Genomic DNA, 27727 nt, shown 5'->3' with positions numbered 1-27727 from the left:
TTTCATCAGGAAGAGTTATAATTTCGAATAGCCCTCGCGCGAATTCTTAATGATTCATATATCCATGCCAATTAAATGACGTACTATGGTTGTTTTCGTTAGTATGGTTCGAGGGAAGTAGCCAAAATTAAAAAAGGGTGAAACAACTTACAGGAAAAAAGAGATAAGGCACCTCCTTTTCATACTGGGTCCAGGCCTCTCCGTACTTCTCCCTGCAGCGTTGAATATCTCGAAACGCTCGATGACCGATCATGACGGCGAAAAAGACGGGATAGAACCAAGGGAAGGGGCTTTTAAATCCAGTCACCAAACCCCAGCTCAGAGCGAAAATAAGATCGCAGGTGTAATGGATTTTCCGTGCATATCCATCTAAAAAGCAAAAGAGTAATGTGTTAGCTAGAAGGAACATCCAAACTACGTTAGAGGTACAATAACTGCAGAGCTGGGATTTAACGTACACCACCCATCGGCTAAGATCGTGTGGCCAGCTTTGGACGTGATGGTTCGAGGATTCTTGACAGTTTGCCAAGGTAATTGGGGGAAGGTCTTTCTCAGGATCATACCACCCTCACGTTGTTGACGGAAGCGGTTCTTCTGGCTGTTGGTGGTGTCCCACACCCAGTAAACAAACAGATAGACGATGTACAAAGCGGCAAGCGCATATCTGTTCATGCGGTAGGTATCCGGATGATGGTTGGCAAGATAGATGGTGCAATGGCAGTAACTTAATGGGACACCAGCAAGATTCCAGAAGATAAGCATAAATCCCCACTTTTCGTAATATATATCCCTATTTGCGATATGTTAGCGACTCTCCTCACTACCCATTCTACCCCTGGCATAATCTGTAGTATGAGAGGACTGGAAAGCGGTTACAAACCAGGTAGATATGATGCATTCTTCCCCTTTCGAGCATGCATTGGCGTATAAATAATGGGCCATCACCAAGAACACAACCTCGCCAGAAACATAACCATAAGTCTCCCACTGTCGAGCCGCTGCTCCCAAACTTATCAGAAATAGGATATACCAAGGAAGCCGGACCTCAAAAAACATCTTGAAATCCAAGATTCCCAATAATCTCGGATTGAGCTCGGCACCCATAAAGAAGTCGTAGATGGGGTAGCCACTCATGCGATGCTCTGCACCACGAACTCGAGCAGAGATATACGCAATGATGGAGACGATGAAACCAGTCAAGATGGCAACACTCATCAAGGGACCAAATTCATCAATAACTGTATCTAGCTTATACAATCCGCTCACATGGAGACCAATGGCGACTACAATCGTTGTGTAGAAAGACGCATATGCGGAGCAATAATACGGCAATTGTTTTCCACCCAAATGTTCTAGTTTCCGACCATCGACATAGATGCCAGGAAGGTATAAATAGAACAGTCCCTCAAAGACGAAAAAAGTCCAGTATGTGATCCACGCTTTAGCGCTGGGGAATGCGCCGTCATACGCCAGATTAAGCAGATGGAGTCCAAACTCCTTCGCTGTCTGTCCTTCTTCGGGCAATGGAAGGCCTCCTTCATAATATGTTGCCCCGATCCACATATAATACATCAGCAACGGGAATCCGATCATCATGGATAAACAGCCAAGAGACCCGCCAAATTCGAAGTGGCCTGAATCATCGATTTTGTAATTCTTCGACGCGGTCCCGTTGGCGGCCTTTTTCTGACCGGCGAGGTTATCCACGGCATAGCCATCCTGTTTCTTCTCAGCAACACGTCTTCCCGTAGTCACTGAGTTCTCGAGGATTAGGCTTGACGATGTAGAGGTGGACATGTCTGAGATCTCAGCGTCCGCGCTTAAGTCGGGAGTAATGGACGAACGACTTCTGGTGACACGACGCCCTGGGGTGTCTACGTAGCCATCACGCTGGGTTTTTCTAGGTGCAATCAAATGTTAGTGGGAGCAATAGATAGGGATCATGTTCGGAGACCCTGAATTTAGCAGCAAGGGCCTGTGCCGTAACACGCGTATTGCACCAGCGTACTTACTTGGGGGTTTTCCCCGTCTGTGAGCGAGTGATGGTCATATTGGCGCTGGTGGGAGACGGGCGTCCAGCGTCAGGAAGAGGAGAAGGCGGAGAAGATGAAAATAAGGACGGCAAACTGCAACAGCGAAATTCAGCGTTGAAAAGGTTGACAATTCGGCAACGGGAAAGGGAAAAGGGGCTCAAATTTCCGACGAATCACATTGCGGTACGATGATACGAGGTTTACGCTCAATTGACCAATTAGAATGGTGGTTGGGCAACTATGTATGTTGATTTGGGAAAAATACGGAATAAACATAGATCTGTGAAATTCAATACCATCGCCGTACAACAGGAAGTCCCGTGATGCCCGCTTCGCGTTATCCCAATACTGGTTATCATCCGAAGGGAGCTTTGAATCACTTTTATATACTCCGTATAATAACCGAAATCGGAGGATGCCATGGCTGATGATAAAGCAGCATTGGTCCCAAATCAGAATTTACACGTCAGAGAGATGATACCCCAATATCCCCCAGAAAATACTCTAAGTGAGGACTAAAAAAAGGGAGTATAGCGTGATTCGCAAAGAGTTGGACAAAAATTCTTGGACGATTGACTGAGCGCCCAGTGGGAGCTTCATTTCATTTGGTACAGTATATAACACTAATATCAATGAGAGAACTAAGGCACTGGATCAAGTTATATCCATATATATACACACTCAACGCCAGGGCGGCGGATATAAATCAATCCCCGTATATAGGCCAATCCGTCCATTCAATCCAGTCAGGAGCTTCAATAAGTCAAGCAAGTGGTATCATAGCGGTAAACTTACATGAGCGTTAGCTGTACATGGTCGTAAAACTTACATCATTCGCCTTGTCAGAATCGCATAAATACACAGCCGACAACCTGGTTCTCCGCTTATGGGAAGAAATCACGGAAGCTCCACCCCGTCCGACATATGTATGTGCATGTGCATGTGAATGTGCTTTTGGCGGGGGGTCAGTGGCATTTCATTAAATACGTCAGTAAATGGAGGGCCACATACTAGATAAAAATGCGGAGAAAGAAGCGAAAAGAAGAAACAGAACAGTTATGTGCTTGCGAGCTCAGAACATGTAAATTATCTCACATCATCATTTGATAACGTTACGGGAGCTTTCCCGAGAAAAAAGGAGACATGAGAAAATCGATGTGCCCTTTCTTCTTTCTCCTCTGTCCGATCTTCTTGCCACGCGTTTCATGGGCGAGGCTCATACATAACCAATCCAGCTAGCTATCTTGATTCGCTCCGTCATCAGGATCGGGTAAACTGCGGGAAAGACGGGGCGGGACGGGGATGGTAGTCCAATAAAAAATAGAGGAATGTGGGGGTTGTATTCAAGCTCAAATAACGGAGGTCTCCATCACAACGTACTCCTAGGATATGTTGAGAAATAAATTATATATGTATATAGAATTCTATAAAAAAGACGACATGGGCATTCGTGGGGAGCGAATCTACCAATAGACGCAAGCATATTATGCAAAATATAGAAAAAGCTTGCAGGAAGGAAAAAAAGAAAGAACAACCCAAGTGGAGTAGGAAGCAGAGAGGACACTGCAGAGTGGCTGAAAAGGCAAGGTAAAATAAAATTACACCTTCCGTTTTGATTTCCATGTTGTCAAGCCGCCCGCCGTGCCGTCGTCGACATCAGTGTAATTTTCTTGTTTTTCTTCTTCTTCCCGCCTGTTGTCCCTGTACCGGTGGCATTAGTACTATTCCTGGGACCATCACTGTCGATATTAGTCGTCGCAGCAAGGATTTTGTGCTCTTGCTCGACCATCAACTCCCGTTCCCAGTCCTGTAGCCACCCATCATTCGGCTCACGGTCGGGGTTCCTATACGTAGCCTGCGGTGACGTTGGAGCAATAGCTGCCGTGCCCCAAACTGTCCGATGCAACGTAGGCCCAGCAGTGGTAGCGGCAGATGAGTCAGGCGGACTTCCGGATGGCGATGCCAACGCGGTAAATGATGGTCGATTCCTGCCCCTCGACGAGGACCAGGGTGGTGAGGCGGATGACATAGTCGGATCGAAGCCGGGCGCTGATGACGAAGCTTCGAAACCAAGAGGTTGAAAGTCATTCTCAGAAAACGGCCTGTCGGCAGCGGATACACTCGGCCGCTTCCGTCGAGCGGAAGCCCAGCGTTGTTCTTCTTCATTCTTCTCGGCACGAATGCGTTCCTTTTCCTCCTGTGCCGCTTTTTCTCGGTTTCGTTTTCGTCGTCGCTCGATATCGCCACTAAATTGCTGGAGGACGTCTGAACCAACCAAGTCTCTCCAGTCGCACTCGAGAAAGCTGACTTCGCAGCCGTAAGGGAGGTGGCCGAGATATTTCGTGCGTTTCCGTAGATCCTCGTCCACAATGTGTCCTGTTGATATACGTTCAATACGCGGAAGGATGGTTGAAGGGAATTGGGAGTAGTCCCCAAATGCAGCCTTGAGGATGCGGATATCTAATGAGGAAAGATAAAAGTGGGGAAGTGCTTGATAAAAGTAGAAAGGATGATCAGGAGGATGTGGACCGCCACTGGCATCTCTAGCTTTTCCTGCAGTTTTAGACTGTGCACCAAGATTGCTATGCGTCCTCTGGTTTTGCATTTCTAGGATTTGATTAACCTCTAGTTTCGATATAGCTACCGAAACATCGTCCAATTGGTCATGATTGGGGAAAGTATTTTGCGCGGTAGGCGTCGGATTCGACGGAGTATGTGCATTGTTGGGTAAGGTCTGTCCGGGTTTTGTAGCATGGCGGATTTTATACATCTCTGGGACACCATCCGGCGGTTGCTCAAACTTGATAGGGATTCTAGTGGGACGACGCTCAGGAGGTTGACGGGGTGGGATTGGCGGATTCCCAATATCCTTCACTTTTTCCTTCGCCTCTCTTATTGCCGCGACAGCTTTCCGGGTCCAAGTGCTATCATCGCCGAAAAGCAATTCATCTTCCTGCGCCTGCCGTAACAGGTCTTGGATTTCATTGTCGTATTGGGAAATCATGTAATCCTCGCCTCCTTTCATTATCCGCGCATAGTCAGGTACCTCTGCCACATGATACCAAGGAATATCGTCGTCCAGACCAAGCGATTTTTCCACACCATCCCGTGGAAGGGCAAGGGTGCTTCCGGGGTGTCGCATAACCAATCTAAGCACAACGTCCCCACCCTCAGTAGGGGTATCTGTTTGACCCCTATACCACCCAACAGGCCGTATATCCGATATATAGACGGTATCCCAACAAATTGGGCATTTCTTCCAACGAGCCTTTTTTTCCGGAAGAGGGTTCGACTCATCCGTCGAGTGCATGTACCGGATAACGCATGGAAGGCAAAAGACGTGTCCACATTTAGCCATACGGGGAGCGATTGGGGTGGAGAGGCAGATCGGGCAGCTAGTCGCTTGAGTGTCAGTCGAGACTAAAACTTGTAGGACCGAATTCCAATCAAGGTGGACGTCAGCGTTCGTGGCTTGGGCATGGTAGCTGTTCTTTGGATTGACGATGAATCGATAATTCGCATGAACATATCTACTTGCTGTCAGAAAAGTCCACTTGTTATCTAGCAGAGAAATAGATAGATATGGTAATTACCTGGCTTTGTCAACGGCGTGATAACCAGAACGCGGACCCCATGCGTTGTTGCGCCTTGGACCACGAGAATATCCATTGAGATTTTGTTGGGGCCGAGGGGGGAGAGAAAAGTTCATCAAATGTGTGATGGAGGTCTGCCCCTTCCGGCTCATTGTGGACTTCATCGCAGCCTGTTATCACTCAATATATGAGACTAGGGAACCAGAGAGAGTAATATACTAGAGGTGACATTAATACAACGGGACAAAAACATACGGATTCTGCAAAGACATCCTCGTCATCCAAGCGAGGACGACGATGCCGTTTATGCTGGTTCTTCCTTGTCTGATGGTTCCTTGGAGACGATAAGTTCTTGGATGACGACCCAGCACCCAAGAACGCCGAGGTTCTCCGTTGAGAAGCGGTTTCAATGCCCGGATTTGAGGCAACCTGGAACGACTGGGAAGGCTGACTGGGGATGTTGATTGCTTTTGAGGGGACAGAAGACTGGCCAGGACCGGACGACATTATATCCCCTTGGACACAGCAGCCAGGAGGGACACAAGATAGGCCAGTCGCCAACGAAGAAAGGAATGTCGACGAAGACGGAGATGGATATATCCAGTCGAGGGGGAATAAGCTGATTGGCAGGGAGGTAAGATGTAGCTCGAATGTCCCTCCAACTAGTAACTTATGAGATATGACGAAAGGTGTGAACGGGAAAGCAAATACAGAAACCAGAAGGAAACAAGCCCAACAAGAGCCTGTGAGAGTAATAGCAGATGCCCCAAGGACCGAGGACCCATTGGAACACCAAGCGTTCCGGGGCGCGATGCAGAGGCGAAGAAGAAGCAGACGAAGGTGACGCAGAGACAGAGATGGGAGATCGAGATGTATCAGGAGGGGCGAGGCGGCAGGTTTGGAACGGTATCGTCACGCATGAAACAAGTGCCATGACACAATCGATGGGCGCTCGCGTATTATAATACCGTTTTTTACCGTACCGTACGATACCTGGAGCTCGCGCTGACTCATCAAGCCTCGCTCGCCGCCAAATCCCCGTAACAAGAAAAAAAAAAAACACCGACAACAACAGCGAGGATAGCGACATCTCTGCAGCATCTTCGCCCTATTCCACCTCTCCGCTCCTCTGCGTCTCGTTGCTTTATCTGTTACCTATTACTTGTTAGTCCCCAATCCCCCCGTGTTTTCCTCTGTTTCTGGGCCACGCGAATACTGTTGGGGTCGGGTATGTCTTGAAAATCCCCCCTGTGGAGAAACAAAACCATTCTCGACTAACCACAGCTTTTCTTCACAGCCTACTCCGCCATCCACCTCCATCACCATCACCACAACCACCACAACCACAACCTCTATTACGACCTGCAGGATCCTATCCTGTTCTATACCTCAAAAGCCCGCGTCTTGATATTTATAAACTCTCCTTGCGTCTGCTGTTTTAAATGCTGTGACTGTGTGATCGAGTGCTGCGTCGTCGTCGCTGTCTTCTCACCTCCCCACTGCCCCTTGTCTGCTGTGCTGTGTCTTTCGTATGGCTCCCAGATAGATCAGGTTTGACTGCAGGGTCAGCGCAGTATCAGCGCCGCAATCAGGAGTTTTCCGTATAAAATCTGGGGGGCATGATGAACCATCATCTCCCCCCGATGCCCCATGGCCAGCCGCCTATCCCGGCCCCGAGAAGGCAGCATGATATCCCCTACGTGTCAGGCCCTCCCAACATTCGGCCCACCCCCGGCTATATGGGCTATCACCAACCCCATGCCCACACGAATGGCCCACCAGCTGCTCTTTATCCAGCACATACACAACAGTATCAGCATTGGTACCCCTACCAACAAGTCCCCCCGCTAGCTCCTCCACCGCAACAGTTTCAGCCAAATGCACCTCTAATTGTTTCGTCGTATCCCCGTTCGCAGCCCGTTCTACCGGCTCTTTCGGGGTCGCTTTCGGGACCAACGCCACCTTCACATTTACCCACACAATCCAGCACCACATCCTCAACTCCCTTACAGTCTTCATTCTCTTCCACACCAACACCACCTTCAGCTTCAAGTTCAGCCGTGCCGAATAGTCAAAGGAACTTATCCGTCAGCCCTGTTGCGAAATCTCAACCCACTCAACCCGCAGACTCCAATTACACCAAGCGCAACAGCAATACCCCTGCGCCTCAGACGCCTCCTTCTCAGCCAGTAAATGCTCCTGAGAGAACGAAAACTGCAACTCCACTGTCAAGACAACTATTCCAACCACCAGTATGTACCATTCCCATGACTGAATTTAAAATGTCTAGGTGTCGAAAGCTTACAACGATTTCTCTTAAGCTCCCTTGGCTGTCGGTTCCCGAAGCGCCCTTCCCTGCGAGGGCTCCCCGTCGTCGGCGGAAAGCTCGAACTCTGCAAGCTTCCACAGTACGAGTAGAGTTTTCTACAAAAGCCGATCCATCTGATGTCAAAGTCCAAGAATCCACATCCGTTGAAGGTCCGTCGAAGACCGCACCAGAGTCAGAAAAGGACGGCCCTGCAACCCCCCAGCCTTCCTCAGAATCTAATCTCATCCAACCCACAACTCCTTCATCTACCACTGCCTCTCAAACCGGAACCAAACCGCAACATACTCCAGCGCAAGCTGCCGGTGCGCGGCAGGCTATTCCAATTGTTCCTATCGTGCCAATAATTCCTTCCAGCCCCAGCACAACAAAACAACCACCCACCAGCCCTGCGAAGACCACCCCAACGACCCCGAAACGCGATGGGCAAGTTCCGCTTAGACCCACCCCAGATGGGACGCAGACAACGGATACTGCACCTTCGTCAACGGAGTCCGCTATCCCAACGCAGGACGCGCCTAAACCCACACCTCCAATTCGAGCTCCCCCAAAATCGTGGGCTGATTTAGTACGAACCAAGGCGCCTCCATCTGCTGGTGGCGCTTCACCCACGTCGACTGGGATCGGTGAACTAGGGGTATCTAAGGGCGAATCTCTTCTTGATGTTATTAACCATTTAAGCTCCAATGCTGAACAATACGGTGACAAAATCGCATTTATTGAGCCGCGCGGGCTTGTAAATACTGGCAATATGTGTTATATGAATTCCGTAAGTATTCCATTTTAGTTCTTGCGAGTGTTCATTTTCTGCCGGTGTGCTAATGGTATATTTATAAAGGTGCTTCAAATTCTGGTATTTTGTGTTCCTTTCTATGAGTTTCTTGACAAAATCGGTCGGCGTGCGGTTCATACGTTTAAGAGCGATCTTCCACTAATTGATGCTATGTAAGCTGTTCTATCCCCGACTCCACCCATGATCCCAGTTATTATTCCTGGTGCTAACAGTCCCTTCCCCTTCCAGGATCATGTTTATGCGAGAATTTCGGGTAATTGATGCTGCGACCTCAGTTGAGCAACTGAGGCTCCGATTGAAGCAAAACGAATTAGAGCAATATGGCGAGTCATTCATTCCAGAATATGTTTATCAAGTCATTAGACATCTTCCGCGATTTCGAGACATGAGGGTAAGTCTCCCAGTTCCTTCACCTCAACGGCCTGGTTTCATTCAAGCTAATACCTAGAAGCGTGGTCACCAACAAGATGCACAAGAGTTTCTTGGCTTCCTTCTTGAAGAGCTCCATGACGAGTGTACGCAGGCAGCTAAACAAGTTTCATCTACTGGATCCGACATTTCTACTCCTGTTGAAACCGATTCCGCATCCGCAGCATCCGAACTCTCTGTGGAAGGATGGTTGGAAGTCGGCCACAAACAGAGACCCGCAATCACTCGATCCTCAGGACACATCTCTGTAGAATCGCCAATCACCAAAATATTCGGCGGCAAACTTAGATCAGAGTTTAGAGTGCCAGGAAACAAAAACTCCGTTACCCTTGAACCTTACCAGTCCCTTCAACTTGACATTGGCTCTCCCCAGGTTATTAATATCATTGATGCGCTTAAAGGTCTCACTAAGCCAGAGACCATCCAAGGCGACTTCAACTCATCTCGTGGCCCTAAAGTTACGGCTACCAAGCAAGTTTTCATCGAAAACTTGCCCCCCGTCCTCATTCTCCATCTGAAACGTTTCCAATATGATAACGTTACCAAGGGTACCCAAAAGATCTGGAAGAAGGTTGGGTATCCCCTGGAACTGGAGCTTCCCAAAGAAGTTTTCCCACCCCATCGACGCAACATCATTTCTGCTCAGGGTAGCGGTCTTCCCAAATACCGTCTTACGGGAGTGATTTACCACCACGGCAAAAATGCGAGCGGCGGCCACTACACAGTTGATGTTCGCAGGCAAGATGGTCGCGAATGGATCCGCCTCGATGACACCTCTATCCACCGTGTCAGGAGTGAAGAAGTCGCGAATGCTGGAAGCGAGGAGGACCCCAAGGTTCTTGCTGCTGCCCTTGAGCAGCATAGGCTGGCAGATAAACCAGCGCAAGGCAATATCTTCGAACAATTCGATATGGAGCACCTGGCGCAGCAGGAAAACGAACAGGGATGGAGCCATGTCAACGGGCAAACAAGCGGCAGTGGTAGTGGCCATGCAAGCAAGAAGTCCATGGCTGCTGTTGTCAATGGAACCACGTCGCCGTCGGCAGAGTCTTCGTCTGGCAAGCGGACGCCAAGTAGTAGTCGATTTGGGGCTGGAGTTCGTGAGAACAAGGTTGCCTATCTTCTCTTCTACCAGAAGATCTAGAGATCGACAACATAACACCTCAATCGTGCCTTCCCGGCCCTTTAAAGCCCAATCCTCAAACTGCTCGACCCCACATCCTCCACACCAACCATATATCTCACTCATCCCTCCACCCCAACTAGCTAATCCCTTCCCCCCGCCCTCCCCCCTTCTCCTTAAGCTCTTCTTTCTCATCAATTATTTGCATCCATCCATCCCGATACTTATTTATATGAGCCAATTCCCAAGCAGCGCACACATCCTACATAGGCAATGAATATGATTTCGTATTACATCCTAAATATTGATGCCGATGACGGTGATGACAATGTTGATTGGGGGAACTTCGTCGTATATTGATTGGGTGTTGTTTGATGAAAGCAAGAGACAAGGGAAAAGAAGAGAAGCAAATGGAACGCATAATATGATATATACTTTTATTTTTGCTCCCTAAAATTTATACATATAATTTTCCCGTTTCTTTATATTAATTAGTATTTTCCTGCTCTAACTTAATGCTTTTGTGTATTGCTTTCCTAATGAACTAACATGTATATGTTGTTGATTGGCAACAGATATGGAGGCAGATACATGTTGCAATGCTTTTTGTATTGGTGGACACATCCTCCTTGCATCTCTCAGCCTTTGCCGACCCCCTCTGAATTGTCTCTGAGTTTTCATACTAGCAGTACCTCTCGATTTTTTTTCTAGTAAAAATTGGACAGACATTCATTAAATTACGAAAAAGTTACATATATACGTACATACACCATGCGAATGAAATTCTTGTACTTTTCATAAAAGAAAAGGGGAAAAAAGAAGGATTTTTAAAAAAAAGATAAATATTGACAAGAGCGAGACTCGAACTCACGCGGGTTTCCCCATACCGGATCAGGAAGTTCTCCCAAAGAGGGAACTTTCCAAGTGTTCACGTGACAGCTTGAACGGTACGCCTTAACCACTCGGCCATCTTGTCATAGATTTTATTGGGCAGGGGCGTAAACGATACGTTATTTCTTTGCGATCAGCAGCGGCCGACGAAAAACTTCTGGATTTACTGTGGTAACTTTTTCGTCAAGCTTGATGATAAAGGGGAAAGACGGCAGAGGCCCCGTATAAAGTATATGCTTTTGAAGGGATCGTGGTGACGTCGATCACTCGACAGACGGTATGGGAAGCAAAAATTGCTACAACCACACAAGCACACACACACACACACCCCCCATTCGAAACATGCTTGCTCAATCATAAAAACCACAGGAGGGAAGGGAGGGAAACCGGCGCCGCAAGCTGATTCAAGATGTAAAACGGTTAGCTATACAGCAAACCTCTCCGGTAAGAGAGAGAGGGGAGATGAGCTTGATCCCATGACGCTTCACCCAAACTTCTCGCAATCACTTCCAGCCAACATAGTCAGCGGCTTTCTCACGAGGAATGGTAGCTTCCCAGGCACTTGAAAAGTCCCATATTCTCTAACTTAGAAATTTAGAAAATAGATTATGCGCCAATTTCTTAGAGGAATGATAAATAGTATCCGCGAAGTGTCTCTGGATGCGGGCCTCATATTCTGATCACGGGTAGCTTGTAGCAAGAGAAATAGTAAAGTCGGCGGTGGGAGGAGATTGGCGATTAGTTTCCGGAAAGGGTGTCAATGATGCTGCCTAGGATCTTGCCATTGATTCCGCAGAGTCCAAGTATCGAGACATCGGGATGATGCCACCCTGGGAAACTAATTGTGGGTTCGATAGTTGGATAGAGGAGGCTCTACCAGCAGGGTACATCAATGAGCCATCTGTTGCTGTGCCAATGGAGATCAGCGCGTAGCTAACGGGGACAGCGGCCACCAGTACAGATAAAAACCCTGAGGGCGTTTGTTTATATAAAAAGTGATATGGGAAGTTCGTTTAGAACCTTCCAACGTAGCAACAATGACTAAATAGGAAGTATCATCCACAGGTATTATGGCCGCCATTGGGATGACATAGATGGACGCTTCTTTGGGCATAGATAAGCTGGTGCTAAATATAGACCATTCTGGTGACATGCCTGATTGTAAGTGGAATCTCAATTTCCCCGAGGCTCTGCCCCGATCAAACCAATATAACTTGGGCGAGATATGTCTATTATTGTGAATACCAAACTATTAGCGAATGGTATCCCTGAGCTCTGATTTTTATTTTCGAGGGGACGATGTAATATATATATATATATATATTTATAGTTCTGTCATGGGGGACTCAAGCCATTTTGGATATTTTATCATTTTGACAATTTTACCCCCCTTGAGAGGCACTGGCCGTGAAGAACCATAACCCCCAAAGCGGCGTCTAGACCAATGCATGGATGTGCAGAGCCTCTAAATTGAGCATATCCGCCGGCCAGAATATTCACACGCCTTAGCAGTAACGGGCATCAGCGTTGACAGCCAGTGGCCGGTCCCCAAGTCCATCCGCCCGCTGCAAAATGTCGCTCGTGGTGGTTTGGAACACGGCATGCAGGTAAGCACCATTTTTTTCTCAATCTGTTCGAGGAATGCACCCTCTAGATGTCTGCCAGCAGTCGTACATCAGCATGCGAGTTGAACTTGAAGAGCCTTGTCGGAGATTGAGGGACAATGAGCAGACTATGATCCATTCCACGCTCGAAGGAGCAAGATCGCGACGCAGAAGTTCAGCGAAGCCAAAATAACGGCTGTCGAGAAGCGGGTGCAGATTCAAACACCCCAGGGGATCTCTTCCAACAGCTTCGTATCAATCTGATGGATATTTGAATGTTTCTGTATTATTTTCTGCAAGCGATGGACGCCTTGGGGATCCTTTTACGCCTCTGTACTGTATGTGCTCATTGGCTGTTAGTCCTGTTGATTGCCCAAACTCTGGTCTGCATTATTTCCGACGGATCGGCAACTCAAGCATCCTTTCGTTGTTTCAGCGAAGCGACGGAGCCGCCTACCTCAGGTTCAATACATACTGTGCTGCAATGCGTAGTATGTAACCCCATCTAGAGAGAACTTTGCAGAGCATGGGCGAGGCTGGAAAAACAGAAGCCTATCTACGGAGTAGGAACTCTCGAATTCAAATGTTGCTACAGACAAATGACGATTTCTCACCCAGATCAGTCCGTTCATGTCGCGTGAGGAATTGGTGCGATGGACTTACTAGTGGTGAACCAATCCCCCCCTGACACTAGACATCTAAATCACAGAACGCCCAGGCACTAAAGAGGCCGGTAAAATTGCGATTTCAAGGCTATCTTTGGGAAAGGAGGGAGCGCTGCAAGGGGGCTTGTTGTTGGTGAGGAGCAGCACACCCAGTTCAGCATCCTGATGGCCTAATTCTGTGAAGAGTGTGCTCTGAACACCACGCTTCGACAAGCACCTTCTGTTCATCTCCTTGGGACCTCTTTGCGTCGTCAGTAAGGCAAATAATAAAATAATATGAGGAATGGCTATCTGCAAATGAAAGATGTTGCATTCATTTTGGCTGGAGAGCTCCTACTTGTCGTTCAACCGACATTCTGCTATATAAATGCTGGAACAGAATTGGAAAGGGTTCAAATGATTTCTCCTAACTAGTGGTCAAAAGCACAAACAGAATACATCGTTTGAAACCGCACCAGCATGTCCCATCTATGTGGTTGTTGTACTGTGCAACCATCGAGAGATGTGACGAAAAAGGCCCGAGAATTGGGTTCCACTGTGATGCGCGAGCGCCTCTCAGGCAGTTGTACGCACAGGAACAAGGAACGAAAACGAAAACTCAACTAGTTGAATGATTCGTCCCAAGGAACACTTTTGAAGCCTAATTGTATGTTTGCAGCCCTAACTGGTTCGGCATTTCAGGGACGTGAACTTTTTTGCTCAAAGTCAATCCGCCAACCAGAAAATATCTATGGATCCAAACTTGGTTCGTTGGGAGGATGCATTCGCAGTCTGGCCAGTTGGCCAAGTATGAAACCCAACACACGCTTCAAACTCGCAGCGCGTCAAGCAGGTAAGAGGCGGGATAGATTTTCAAGACCCGTATTCCGTATATTAGCGGCCGGTTGCTCTGCTCTCATTTGCAGGTCGAAAACATGAGCCAGTGCTTGACCAACAAGATCAGATCACCAGTAGCGTGCAATCGCCGGGCACCTCCAGGGCAAGTCGCTGACCATGTATTCTTGCAGCTACTGAACTGCTTCTCGAACGTACTTTCTGTTGAGGTTGAAACCTCCTCTCCTCACTTGGTTGATGAAGATTGACAGCGTAGAATCACGTAGTATGCAGAACTTCCTGGGGAAGCCGAAGAAAAGCATCGGCATTTTGACTGGCTGGCGCTCCGTAGAGGATATGATGATTCTTAAATTATTTTTGGACGGATCGCGCGCTGCTTGCTCAGGGATCCGCTCCACTTGGTCCCGCTGGACCGGGCATTTTCGCCCTCTTTTTTAATTTTTTTTTTTTTTTTTTTTCATGAGGACGATTTGAAAGGGGTATTCTTCTTCAAGTCCAGGAACAACAATTGGAAAAGCTTCGAATAAATTCTGATCAAACTACTCCGTATCGCTGGGGAGGAGAAACGCCAGGCACTGTCAGCGCAGCCAGTCAGAAACAGGCAAAATAGCACAAAAATCTCACCCACCAGAATCCTTTTAGCCACATTTTTTGCTTTGTTTTTTTTTCGCTGCCGCCGCCTTGCTCGATCCCGCCTAGTCACGATTATCCCCCTTCCTCGCTGCCCGCCCCCGTGAATGGCTGCTTGTCTCGTTGCAACTTGCCTTCGTCGTTGTCGCTGTCTCTGTCGCTCGCTGCCCAAGTGCTATTCCCATCGAAACCGCATCCACCTCACCCACTGAGAACCAGACGACAATCGCATTCAACCTGCATTCTGTTCTTTTTGCTCCTTTGCTGTGGGCCGAATTAATTCGCCTCGCCTCTTCCTTCATCTCTTCATCGCCGCGTTTTCATTCGGGGGCGGTTGAGTGTGTGGGTGAGTTCTCCCGCCCAACCTCCAGCATTTGTTGTTGGTGGCTGCATTTTTCTCGTTCCTGTTCCTGTGCCTGACGACTTGGAAGGCTCACACCAGGCCCATGCCATCCACGCTCCGCGATACAAGTTTCAGAAACCTGACTTCAAGTTTGTGGGATCTTTGACAGGTCTGACACCGAAACGGCGACTTCCTCCCACCCCCTTCTGGTGACAACAGGGGGAAACCCTCCATCGATCCACGATGGGATCGACTCAATTTGGCAATTTTCATGTACGGAATCACACCTTTTCCTTCTTCTTTTTTTCTTTTCTTTTTTTCTTATTATTTGTTTCATGCGGTCTCTACCAATTTGTTGCTGGTATGCTAACGATAGCTATTTGGATGTTATCAGAATTTTTGTCGAGACTCGACTCTCCCAGTTTGCAATGTATGTATTATTGCTTATTGCGCCAGACCGTCCTGCGTCCAATGACCCCGCCATTGTCAAGATAACGCAGCCCTAAGTTAGCAAACGATGTTACTAACTTAATTATCGATGCGCTCAGCTTTTCGTTGCTGATAACCAACCGCCAAATGGGAAATTTGGCGGATGTGCCCTTAGGGGAATTAATCTGAGTGGTGATAGGAACCTGGCGAACCTAGGTACGACATGGGCAAAAGCCTCAGCGACAAACCTTCCTCCTCCTGAAATACCTCTAGATAGCTAGCTAGCTAGACACAGAATCTAACGATAAACCTGCACAGGAGCCATCCTCTTTGCCGTGACAGCCCTATTGCTCAGTGCGTTCTTATTATGGAAATCGGAGCGGAAGAAGGCCGCGGTGGGAAGAAGGTGCGTTATAACAACGCTCCTCACCGATGCGATGCTAAATGCAGTCCAAATTGGAAATACACATAGGATAAGTTCAGGAGAAACTAATCAAGACTCTCCACAATCTTTAGGGAAATTCAATTGTTTTTACTGGGATATATGATAATTCAGCTCTGTGAGATTTTCACCATTGGAGGAATTCCCATCTCTGATAATGTCAGAAAAGTATGCCTGAACGCCCATGCCCTTCAACGTTTGAGCCATGCACAGATGATAAAACTAACAGCTTCTGATGCGCTTCAGGGATTTACTGCCATTCACCTAGCTGCCATTGCCGCAACAGCCTGGATATTACTTCTCAATGCGATCGTTGGGTTTCAGCTACTCGATGACGGCACTCCAGTCTCAGTCGGGCTTCTCCTTGCTTCCGGAGCCATCCTGTTCATTGGCACCGGCTATATCGCTTTAGACACTGGCTTTCGATGGACCGGCCATTTCGACCCGAGTTTGAACGGTGAAAATCGAAATATAGGTCTCTATGTCCTATATCTGCTATTTCCACTGATTTGCTTGGTTACCTTCTTTGCGCTGGAAGCGGTATTAGTCTTGCGTATCCTTGGTGAATTAAGGCCTTTGTGTATGTTAACCCCTTTTCCTACGCAATTGTCTTCGTGCGGCTTGAGACGATTCCTCCCCAATTGCTGACCGCGTCTTCTTTGCTATCTCAGTATACCTCAGCGCAGCCGGCCTGCTTTTTGCCATTGGTCAAATTTTCCAATTCGTCATCAGTACCCACCTTTGTCAAGCATCCAGTGGGAAGATAAACGGATCCCTCTTTGCGACTCTCTTCACAGAACTTTCTGTGGGAGCAATATGGATATTCTGGAGTAGCATTACGGAAGACGACTGGCCCATGACCGTTGGAAGTGGTGGTTATAACTGAGAAGGAGAACAAAAGAGAAACACTCAAAAAATTTAATGGTAATTGTAAAAGAGGGGGAGAGAGAAGTGGGGAGAAAACAGGATCGGAAACACGAACAAGATTTCAAGCGTGTGATATGATGGGATGTACAGTTAGGAACGGAACGCAAGAACGAAATGACGAGACCTATTGAAAATTCAGCACAGGAAAACGAAAGGACGACACGAAGGTTCAGATGAGGAACCAATCCGTAACAATGGACCACACACCATCCCAAGATGCCCGGCAGCACAGACCTTCCGATTGATGCGGGTGGAATGAATGAAAAGCACAATATTATATTCATTCTCTCGAAAGCTATTTTGCCTTTCCATTTCTCTTGTCCCACTCGATAATCAGTGGTTGGTCGTGCCTCGCATCCTTCTTTCTCTTCCGCTTATTCCGCCGGGCGCCCCGTTCTTCGTCTCTTGTCGTTACTTACATATCTCGCTTATCTTACTCGGTCCCCATTTATTTCTCTTGTGCATTCTGTCGCTATATTTTTGCCCCTTATTATAAAAATTTCTTGCAATTTTCCTGTGTAGCCCACCCTGGATACTAACTCTGCTCTAGCAGGTTTCCGCCTCTGGAACTTCTTACTTATTTCCATTATTCTTCTGCTTTTTGTTATAACATTTTCTTTTCTTCCTCTCATTATGTCTTGAACACTGGTTGTTATAACCATTCTTCTATCTTGTCTCGTTTGTCCAATGTTTATTCTATTTTTTCCTTTTTGTTTTCACTGGTTAATCTACGGCTTGATGTTTTGCAAAGATATCCCTACAAATTACCTCAAATACAAAGACGGCACGGCACGTCTGTCTTTTATCCTGCGATGTTCCCGCTTCACTCTTCTCTCTTTCCTTTACTTGTAAACCCACTATTCGAAACCCATCTATCTAATCAATGTCTGAACCCACTTGCTCTCTTTCTGTCCATACATATATACATACATACTTGTGTTTCTGTCATATTTCCCGACTTTCATAATTAGTTAAGCATTCCCCATTTCCGTATCTCCCCCGCGATAGCCCAGGGAGTCTGTCTCATTTGGAGAATATATTATACACCGTTATTGGGAGATTGGAGATTGACAAGACATGGCTCAAAAATTCAAAGAGAGGAAGACTTCTTATTAGTTAGTGTGGCTTGTCATAGAACTGTTTTGACTACCGCTAAGATGGAATCTAATATGGCCGCATTACGGAAAGAAATGAAAGGACCTTTAGTGGAGATTTTGACGAATATTATACCACCACCATATATCGTCATGAGGTACTTAACTAAGTATTTCCTACGTAAACCCGTCCATAATTTGGTCTTATTGCCAATTACGTAACCAATCTCATCCTGCCTTCGTAAAACGAAACACATAAAGAGAGAAAGAAAATAAAAACAAAAGAAAAAAAAGAAGAGAAGAACAGAGCCAGTCTCGAATAGGGGGGGCATCCATCCAGTTGCAATACTACTCATCAAACTTAGGGCTTAATTTTCCCTATTCGGCCTAGCACGAACCAACATAATAAGCAAGCAAGCCCCTTTTCTCTCCGGCAATGAGTGAGTGCTGTACGAGGAGGGACTTTCCTCCACCACGGCGGCACGGCCTCTCTCACCTTACGAGTTACGCCTACCATCGTTATCTGTTCTGTGCGATGCATTGTCGAACGAGTCCTGGGTGTTCCAAACCACTTATTCGGGATAATGATGATGCGTATGAACGATTTCCCACTACCACTCCAGCGCTACTCAACTGCCCAGCGTGTCTTGGGTCGGTCGCTCAAAGGGGGAAGAAGGCCAGCTAGGGCTACTGCTACAAGGGCTTCTTACGCAGTAGATATGCGTGTGGAATCCGCCGATATCGAACCTCTGTGGGTTCATACAGCTGGGGATGGGATTGGTGGTCTGAGCCGTTTTGTTTTAAAAGGCTGTTTGTTTCTCTCATACTTGATGCGTTTATGATTCAAGGCGATTTATATATATATATATATATATATAAACTGCACATATACTATGGGTCTCGAGATCCAAGGCTGGCACAAATTCCTTGGAAGTTCCCAGTAAGTTCCCAGTTGACGCGGAGAGGTTGAGTATCGATTTCTTGGAATACGCTACGTATCTATCTATATAGACGCATAGATGTTTCCTCCTTTTTGGAGGAGGGATCATGGTCTCGTCAAAACTATAAATTGGCTGTACGTTTTGCATGTTGATAATGACGTTACGCAGACAACAAATCCTATTTCATTGTCCAGCCCAAGTCTGCCAAACATTGAGACCGTCCGTCTGGCATTCCTTGAAACGCCACAAAATGGGCATTGGGGCGACCATCTGAAGTTCTAGTCGATTCTCTGAATTCCGGTTATGCAGAGGTAATCTTCTATTGTGTTGGAATGGGACCACTGCTCGGCACACAGGTTGAAGAAGGGAGCGAGAAGATGGAAACATGCGATCCCCTCTGCTCTGATGTACACGATGCTATGTTGAGTGAGATATGAGGCGGACAACCGCCCATAGTGTTGTGCACCCGTGATGAAAGAGATTTCACACACAAAACCACGCATTCATAAATTTATATGGGATGGATTTTCCAGATTATCCAGAAGCACGATACGCAATCCTCACAAAACGAGACAGCCAATCTCCCGCAAATCTGCATCGCGTATGTCCCGAACATTTAATCCCAATAATGGTACAAGCGTATCTCTCATATTCAGATCAATAACCACCTTTATCGACTTATTATTATCCCATGCTGGTGCTGTTCCTTGTCCCCTTCAACACGGAAGAGAAATTGGAAAACCACGGGGACTGCTCCTCATCTTCGCCCCGTTCAATCCTCCTTCCCTTTCTTACTGAAAACCCCAGCCCCAACCCAATACTTCCAATGCGTCCAGGCAGGCCACATGCATACCGTCTCGATATTATTACCCATGGGGTCCAGCACGAAAGAGCCGTAGTAATACTTGTGATAATGTGGCCGGAGCCCAGGGGTGCCGTTACACTTCCCACCGGCAACCAAGGCCGCAGCGTGGAAGTCGTGGACGATGGCGCGGTCTGAGAAGGAATTGTGTAAGTCTTTTTTGGTCACGAGCATGGGATTTGCCATCCATGGATATGTTGGAGCTAGACTGGGTTGAACATATAATATAAAGGAACAAAATCAAGCATACTCTTAGTATCAAACGCAACATGAATAGGTTTCCGTTTCAACCCGTTCTCATCTCTCGCATCATCGCCGTCTTCTTCCCCTTCCACCCCGGTAATCCAGAAGTCTGGGTAATACGCCCCGAAGCCCACGACGTGCGGCGCGGGGCGCATGAGCTCCCTATACCCCAGTGGTGCCAGGGCAGCCTTGTAGAACGCAACGACTTCATCCAAGCGGGAGGCGGGCACGCAAAAGCCCAGATGGGAGAGACCCATGGCGAACCTTCTTTTGATCAATGGTGGTTTTTATATATCGGATTCGGAGGGCTATATAGCTATATATAATAATTTCATGGGGGTTACGATCCAGCTGAGGGAGGCTTTTTATTGTTAATTTTTAATTTTTAATTTTTAATTTTTGATCCTGGAATTTAAGATTCTTTTGAATGAGGGAACCAAGGAGAGAGAAGCATTAAATAATCATCGAGAGGTTCACAACGATGACCCAACCTAACCTCACCCCGCCGTCGCGTCAATTCCTGGGTCGGACGTGTTCTGGACTTTGATCTTAGCCTTCAGGCTGGGAGATGGCTAGGCAACGACGAGGGATTTCGCGCCTGGCGCTTTGCCTGATTTATGGTAGCTAAAGCATGGTTTTGGCAGAAGGTTGGCCATCAGAAGCCTATCATGACTCAAATTGAACGCCGGTCCGTTCGTATTTGGAAGTCCCAGCATTGCTCGGCCGGGCCGGATTGCTCAAAACTGCCTTGTCTGGTTTCGCTAGCTCGGTGGCGTTCGTGATTGAAGGATTTCACAAATCCATCGGGCGTTGGATCGAAGGTCAAGTTTTTTTTTAAGCTTGTCCCGATGAAGTCTATCCTTCTCGAGGAATGGACGAGCTGACATTCGAAGGAGATTGAAGCATAACGAGTGAGTTCAGTGTTCAATGGATGGGTGCTGTACAAATGCGATCTCAATGGATGTTCTTTATTACAATTATTTTTCCAACCCATATTGCGGAGACATTGTCGTGATTTACAAATGGAGAAAAAAGTGAGAGAGCTCTTTCGCAAAGAAAACCCATTTTTGTAACATTTTCCACACATGTTATTCTCTCCACCAAGGGAAGGAGAAAGCAATAAATGTGGCATCAGTAAAAAAGCCATCGTATCCCTCGCATCCATATCGAAAAAAAAAATGAAAAGAAAGTAAAGTAAAAAAAAAAAAATCCCCCTTTGACCTATTTTAGGATCACTTCCCCATGATCCATTCATCATACAACGACACGTCTGCTCCGAACCAAAGCCAAAGTCAAACCGAACCAACCCCTCAGGTCCAGCCATTCCCGAAATTGATATAAATTTAAGAGATGTCTGGGTACGTTTGAGTAAACAGAAGGAAGAAGAATTCCAGCCATTCGTCCATCCACCTGCTTCCGTAAAGTACACGATAGTTTCAAAGTACAACCAACGAATGGCATGAGACGAGGAAAAAATAAAAGAAAAAGAAAAGCCAATGGGTATGGGAGAAGGGTAATATGCAAGATAACTCGGATTTTGTTGTTTGAAAACACATTATGGGTTTAAAACGAGTGGATTACCTCATATACGAAAACCAGCCTCTTTTTGAAGATGTAACTTTTTTGTCATAGCACGTAACACGATGTAGCGACACCCGGAACGCCAGCGACGATGGTGTATAGGGGTCATTTGGCAAAAGCACACCGTGTTAAACAAACGAAATGTTAGACATTTCATGTGGATTTGGCAAAGAGATTGATGATCGAGTTGGTGTTTCGAAGATTGGCATTTAGCTTGTGGAATTTTACCCAACAGCGACCCCTTTGGTGTTCTGGAATAAGGTGTATAGGTACATTACGCATGTTGTATTCTTGTGGCCCAGGTCAGGTGTAGGGAGTGAAGGAAGGTGATCGAACTGTCTATCGACTCCAAACAGCCCCAATTCGAGTGACGAAGCCGAGGATTTCAAAAACCAGCTTCCGTTTTTTCAATTTTCACTGGTTGTATTCTTGAAGGTCTCTAGCCCAGCGAGTTAAACGTGGAATCCGCCGCAAAACGGGGTCATGGGGAGTGTTTTCTGCAATGGCCATGTAAAGAGCTTCGAGTCGTTGGATAAGAACAGTCATGATTTTCGGAGCAACTTCGTAGATCTCCGGGTCCTATTCTATTGTTAGAAACCGGGTGATATGACAAATACTCACCTCTCAGAGTGTAGGACTATGTGTAAACGGACGCAAACGAAGGACTTACCCTAACTTTGACAGTCTGGAAAACACGCTCGAGCCAGTTGAGACGATCCATCACATTTGTTTCAAAAGACGATGTCACGGCGGCGCTAACGGAAAGGACAACCAGTGGTGACAAGTTAGAGAGGAACGAAGGATCAAGTTTGACAAACAGATTGCTGAAAAGGTCTGCTTGTTGAGATGATTGGATCCACTGCATAATTGAGAGAACAAATCAATAAACCAAAATATCGAATAAAAGGTCCGGTAGGGAAAACGTACTCTTATAGAACCTTCTTCATACCTTCCGGTATTCAGTAGTTCGCTGATTTCCTGCAGCTCAGCTTCTTCTGGGGATGGCTCTGGTGGAGGAACCCCTCGAACAGGATTCGTAGCAGACGACGTCTCAGGCAATTCTGCTTTAACTCCAAGCTGACGGCTGAGGTTTAAAATCTCTTTTTGGAATTGAGACTGGGCAGCTGCCATAGTCGAAACAGTCTCCGACAGGGAGCGGACAAGCATCGTGAGTTGATCAATTTTGGCACTATCATTCTGCTGTCTGAGCTCGTACTGCTTCATTTGGCCAACAAACTGTCGCTCAACTTCCTTTGTTATAATTCTCGCTTGTTGGATGGATTCATCTTTAAATGACGGGACGATCTTCTCGTGGAGAACCTTGGAGATATCTCTCTCAACACGGTTAGAAAGGGAAGCAGAAATCAATTCAGAGATGCGGAGGTGCATATTTTCATTAGACATTGCTCGCTGTACGGCAACAGGGAGAATTTCCCTGATAACGGGTGGCGTTATCAAATCCAGTTGTTGGCTAAGCCCTTCTTTTATTTTCTGGTCCATTGATTTTGCGGTAGATTCAATGAGTGCTGGAACTACCATCGACTGGACATTGTTGGCAATAATACGGGACAGGTTTTTCTCCACGTTGTCAGATAGGGTTGACGAGACAAGACGCAACACTGCATCTTGCTTCGCTGTGGCTGCCTGTTCTTGCGAACGACGATCTTGGTCAAAACGAACGTACAGCGCATCAAGTTCGCGATTTAGGCATTTCGTAAACTCTGTAGAAACTGCTTTCTCGATTTTCTTTACTTCCTTGTTTAGGAAGTCAGACGACACTCCTATATTAATCGCCTCCGCCGGCCCATTATCAATAGAAGCCCCTGTGGCGAACGAACCGTGAGTTTCGGTTGCCAACACAGACTGCGGAATTTCAAGCTGACTCTGATCCGCCTCCTTATTCGAAATTTCTTTCGGCTTCCCGTTATCGGCTTTCTTCTTCTTCCGCTTCTCACTCTTGTCCGTAGAAGCGGCCGCTTGATCGTGTTGATCAGAAGTAGAGACAGAGTCGCCTGTCTTCTTCTTCGGTGGTTGCTTTGAGGGCGACTGGTTGCGGGACGATTCGACTCCAACAACTGATTCCTGTCCAGGGCCGGTTGCCTTTTTGGCCGGTTCATTCCCTTTCGGAACACCCTTTGGAGCTACATCCCCGTTAGTCGACTGTTCATCGACTTGGGGAGGGAAGCTCTGCAGGGCATTAACTTCAATGAAGCCTTCTTTTAGAGAATCCACAGGGTCAATGATTTTGTTGTCGCTGCTCCACCCAAGGTCCGACTTCCTTATGTTAAGGCAGGTAACCCCAAGAGAGTGCATGACATACAGCTCGAATAAGCCTGCTTCTTCATCCATACCACGATGTGAAACAGACGGTCGAGTAAGTGGTAGGAGCTCAAGGCTCCTAAGTTGCCCTTTGCTTCCAAAGGACAACTCGCGGATTCCACTCATACAAGCTGTTGACTCCGGTTTTGGCAACCTTTCATCTTTCTCGGCTACCCGCTGAATATACATGGCCTGCGACATCAGTGGGAGGGAGTATCTCGGAGCAGACAAGTGGACGAAGTAAATAGAATTGCGCGTAGGGTGTCCAACAACTATAATTCCGGAACCGGGATGATATGCAACACTGCATATGGCGTCGGACTCATTATCGTGGGGAAATTTTAATTCCTGGACTGCCTTTCCCAGCCCAATATCCCAGAGCTGCAGCGTGTGGTTCTGTTTCAAACCGACAAGAACATAGCGTAGAGCTGATGCTTTCGTATACGGCCGTAATTTGTCGATGAATAAAACAGACGTAGGCCACGACTTCTCCGTAGGCGAACCAGTGACAAGTGTCAAAAGTGGCACTCGAATATCAGCTGGCAATTTCGAGGTATTGGCATGAGGAAAATCGGCTACATCACGAATATCCCAGAATCTCATCCTTCCAGTTTTGTCAAGTGAGACGATGACTGTATCATCGTCGCTGAAAATAAAGTCCTTCCCGGCCTTGCCAGTAGCGATCTTCACCGACTTTTCTTTGAAAAACTTTTCAGTATCGACTTCACGATGCGTTTTTATTACGCCATACTTCGGAGATATGGCAAAATGAGGCCATACGATATGGATGAATTTGCCGCGGCCGATTGCGAAAAATTCGGGATGACGGGAGCTCCGTCTAGCCCGTGTTTTCAGCTGGCCACCAGAGGTATTTTCATCCGAGGAGGGAAATGGTGGAAAAATCAGGCTGTCGCGTTCCAACGCATCCTTCTCAAAGAGGTTGTTATCTGCCTTGGATATAGTCGCCCAGTAGACAGCACCGCTAACACCGATGCCCATAACAGCTTGCTCCTTCGCAGTTGAGGAGCCTGGTGCTGTGGTCGATAGAGAGACGTTGAAAACCCGATCATTGGTAGATCGGAACACTTGTCTATCTTGACCATCGTCCTGCCGGACTATCCTCATGCCACCATTCTTCGCCAAAGCGTAAACGATGTAATCGGAAGTAGCCGAAGTGAGCGAACGATCCAATTGGTCGAAATCCTTCTTGAGACGGGCAATATCCATTATCCCATCACTCCGAAGTGAGAAGATGTTTTCAGTATTTCCCTTCCAAGTGATCGACATGAACGGCTTCAACGGAAAATTATACACAGGGATAACTCGTTCAGTCTCGGATTCCCACGAGTCCACAAGGGCACCATTGGTATCGTCGGCAGACTCCTTTAAGTTTGAGGCGGCCGGAGGTGAGCTCTTGGGTGTAACTTCAATGCTAATATCTTTCTCCGGCTCTTCCTGAGCATCAAGGGCGGTCTGTTCAAATTTCTCCGCGAGTGCTTTCAAAACAGCCTTAGAACTTTCCTCCTCGTCTTCTTCTTTAATGTGGGCAACTTCTTCAGCGGCAGCCCTCGCTAAGGCATCCTCGACTTCTTTATCAACCTGTCCAGCAACCTCCCCAAGTGCCTCAGGAACGGTTTCCTTTTTGATTTTCACCTTTTTCTGATCAGGACCCATGGACACTTCAGAGGCATCCGGACCGGGCGTAATTGCCGCATTCTCGTCCGTTTCCAAGGGCGAGGACGAAACAGGAATGTCCCCGGATGGCTCTGGCCGTTTTCGCTGGCCATTGACCTGAATGAGGCCTGGTACCCCATTTTTCTTTGCGTTAGCGATATCAGGTGCAGGGCTTGCTCCAGGTAACGCTCGTGACCGGCTTCCCTGGGGCGTTCGGTTGCGGGGAGATGCCGCCGCAAGTTGTTCGAAAGGATTAACGTAAGTGAAAATAGAATCCTTTGGCTGTGAATGGATAGGGGGCTCAAAGGGAGTGGTTTCACGACTCTCGCCCGACCCGAATAATCTCATTGGCGACGCTCTACGTTCCTCTGGAAACTTAGGCCCCGCATCAGCAGAACGCTCTCGGGAAGTAGCAGAAGCTTCGGATGATCTTGTACCGGCCACCGCAGTTACGGACTGCTCCGACTGAGAGGTCTGGGGTTTGGGGAGATTTAATAGCTTCAAGAGCATATCTTGGGCATTGTCGGCAGGAGGTGATGTTGTAACTGGCCTATCAGAAGGTTGAGCAGCAGCAAGACCACTGGACATTAACCCAGTAGCAGCAGATGTGGAGGTAGTTGGTTTCCCCATGAACGAAGCCACGATATCAGAGGCAGATATTCCCCTTCCATGGCCGCCTTGGGTGGTACCAACAGGCGCATCACCTTGTGGTTCTTCAGTAGCGACCGTTTCCGCTAGGGATTGTTTTGGAGCGGATACATTCTGAGAAGCCGGGCTGAACTTGAGCAAGCTCAACAAATTGGCAGTGCGATCCGCGTTCAGTGACTGCTGCTGCGGGCTCTGAGTGTTATTACGTGGCGTCTGAACGTTGGGACTGATGACATCCGAAGCGTGATGTGGAGGCGTGCCCGTAAACTGCGGGCTGTAGAGCGGCGACGACACAGTAGCTTGGAACAAGCCGGTTGAGGATGGAAAAGGAAATTCTCCCGGTGAAGAGCCATTATGGCGATGGCTCTGAGCTTCGGAACTGGGGAGGTTGGATGCATTGTTTGGCGAAGGCCTTGGCTTGATATTGGCAAACAGAGCCTGAAGGTCTGCTGGAGTGGACATTTCTGCCACAACCGCCCCGAAAGGTGAGCTCCAGGACTCTTGAAAAAAGGATTAAAAAGGACAGTCCAAAAGCAAATCGTAAGCTGAAGCTCTAATAAGCGAAGAAACGGAAGAACGACACAAAAGAAAGGAAGAAATGAAAATGGTATCAACGAAGCACTGGAGCAGGTCGAGACAACCGAGTATTTGCTGAGAGGTTGAGGTGTCGAAATTGAGTGCAGGCTTGGCGGCGAAGCGGCTGCTGACTCATCGGGCAGCGGCTGCTTTCCTCTTTGGGATTTGGGAGAGGGAGGTCGAGGTCGCACAAGTTGCCGGGTTCGTTGAAGCGGGCGGTTTTCGTACGCGCATACAATTGCCTCGACCGGAAAATAATACAGTAGATGTGCTGGTTTTTTGAGCAGAGTTTTGCCCTTCCAACTCCCTGGAGATAACTTTTTTTAGAGTTGAGAGGACATGTGGATGACATCATCCGGAATCTGTCTGGAAATGCTGAACCAGATGTCAAGCTTTGATTATAAAACTATGGTTCATCTTATGTTGGGTTCTAAAATCTAGCACCAATTTTTTTTTTTTTTTTTTTTTTTGATCACTAAGCTAGTTTGAAGAAGCGACTTTGTAAGATGAAATGTATATCCCCATACTAAATCAATAGAACGGTACTGCACTGGGACAAAGTGATTGGGAATGTCCAGATGTATTACTAATTGTTGTAGCGTGATGGTGGGTGCGTTTTAGATGTGGCGTGGTGGTAGCTGAAAGCTACGCTAAGGCAGTTGTGGGTTCAAATTTCTCCACGCATGTCGAGTTTTCCTGCCAAAAATCCTTCCTCATTCCGATATTT

General features: G+C 47.3%; 8 protein-coding genes and 1 non-coding gene across 9 annotated transcripts; 3 read left to right on the top strand and 6 right to left on the bottom strand.

Moving 5' to 3' along the window:
- Positions 1 to 71: 71 nt before the first annotated feature.
- On the bottom strand, positions 72 to 2455 carry HCBG_07898 (Delta(24(24(1)))-sterol reductase; the record flags this gene model as incomplete). Its single annotated transcript, XM_045434947.1, has 6 exons — positions 72 to 83; positions 152 to 369; positions 459 to 790; positions 881 to 1900; positions 2013 to 2057; positions 2424 to 2455. 6 exons carry the CDS (start codon positions 2453 to 2455, stop codon positions 72 to 74), a joined length of 1659 nt encoding a protein of 552 aa, XP_045284253.1.
- Positions 2456 to 3422: 967 nt separating this feature from the next.
- HCBG_07897 (RING finger domain-containing protein) lies at positions 3423 to 6133 on the bottom strand (the record flags this gene model as incomplete). The annotated part of the gene is made up of 3 exons (XM_045434946.1): positions 3423 to 5428; positions 5627 to 5796; positions 5882 to 6133. 3 exons carry the CDS (start codon positions 6131 to 6133, stop codon positions 3661 to 3663), a joined length of 2190 nt encoding a protein of 729 aa, XP_045284252.1.
- A 1136-nt stretch (positions 6134 to 7269) lies between these two features.
- HCBG_07896 (ubiquitin-specific protease) lies at positions 7270 to 10938 on the top strand (the record flags this gene model as incomplete). Its single annotated transcript, XM_045434945.1, has 4 exons — positions 7270 to 8721; positions 8791 to 8897; positions 8974 to 9136; positions 9197 to 10938. The coding sequence occupies 4 exons, from the start codon at positions 7270 to 7272 to the stop codon at positions 10316 to 10318; spliced, it is 2844 nt and encodes a 947-aa protein (XP_045284251.1).
- Positions 10939 to 11143: 205 nt separating this feature from the next.
- HCBG_11069 lies at positions 11144 to 11273 on the bottom strand. The gene has a single exon. It is a non-coding gene; the product is annotated as a tRNA-Leu (tRNA).
- A 685-nt stretch (positions 11274 to 11958) lies between these two features.
- HCBG_07895 (uncharacterized protein) lies at positions 11959 to 12341 on the bottom strand (the record flags this gene model as incomplete). Its single annotated transcript, XM_045434944.1, has 2 exons — positions 11959 to 12158; positions 12209 to 12341. 2 exons carry the CDS (start codon positions 12339 to 12341, stop codon positions 11959 to 11961), a joined length of 333 nt encoding a protein of 110 aa, XP_045284250.1.
- Positions 12342 to 12760: 419 nt separating this feature from the next.
- Positions 12761 to 14539, top strand: HCBG_07894 (uncharacterized protein; the record flags this gene model as incomplete). Its single annotated transcript, XM_045434943.1, has 6 exons — positions 12761 to 12795; positions 13153 to 13283; positions 13502 to 13586; positions 13891 to 14022; positions 14139 to 14202; positions 14465 to 14539. 6 exons carry the CDS (start codon positions 12761 to 12763, stop codon positions 14537 to 14539), a joined length of 522 nt encoding a protein of 173 aa, XP_045284249.1.
- Positions 14540 to 15507: 968 nt separating this feature from the next.
- Positions 15508 to 18324, top strand: HCBG_07893 (chitin synthase; the record flags this gene model as incomplete). Its single annotated transcript, XM_045434942.1, has 7 exons — positions 15508 to 15537; positions 15641 to 15694; positions 15813 to 15909; positions 16012 to 16099; positions 16210 to 16303; positions 16382 to 16715; positions 16807 to 18324. The coding sequence occupies 7 exons, from the start codon at positions 15508 to 15510 to the stop codon at positions 17019 to 17021; spliced, it is 912 nt and encodes a 303-aa protein (XP_045284248.1).
- A 1545-nt stretch (positions 18325 to 19869) lies between these two features.
- Positions 19870 to 20459, bottom strand: HCBG_07892 (glyoxalase/bleomycin resistance protein/dioxygenase; the record flags this gene model as incomplete). Its single annotated transcript, XM_045434941.1, has 2 exons — positions 19870 to 20093; positions 20210 to 20459. 2 exons carry the CDS (start codon positions 20457 to 20459, stop codon positions 19870 to 19872), a joined length of 474 nt encoding a protein of 157 aa, XP_045284247.1.
- Positions 20460 to 22197: 1738 nt separating this feature from the next.
- HCBG_07891 (uncharacterized protein) lies at positions 22198 to 26886 on the bottom strand (the record flags this gene model as incomplete). The annotated part of the gene is made up of 3 exons (XM_045434940.1): positions 22198 to 22362; positions 22454 to 22642; positions 22711 to 26886. 3 exons carry the CDS (start codon positions 26884 to 26886, stop codon positions 22198 to 22200), a joined length of 4530 nt encoding a protein of 1509 aa, XP_045284246.1.
- Positions 26887 to 27727: the final 841 nt, after the last annotated feature.

Source organism: Histoplasma capsulatum (assembly GCF_000150115.1).
Source record: "Histoplasma capsulatum G186AR genomic scaffold supercont2.14, whole genome shotgun sequence".
Classification (NCBI taxonomy): Eukaryota; Fungi; Ascomycota; class Eurotiomycetes; order Onygenales; family Ajellomycetaceae; genus Histoplasma; species Histoplasma capsulatum.
The sequence above is the reverse complement of the archived record's forward strand: the minus strand, read 5'-3'. Positions and strand labels throughout refer to the sequence as shown.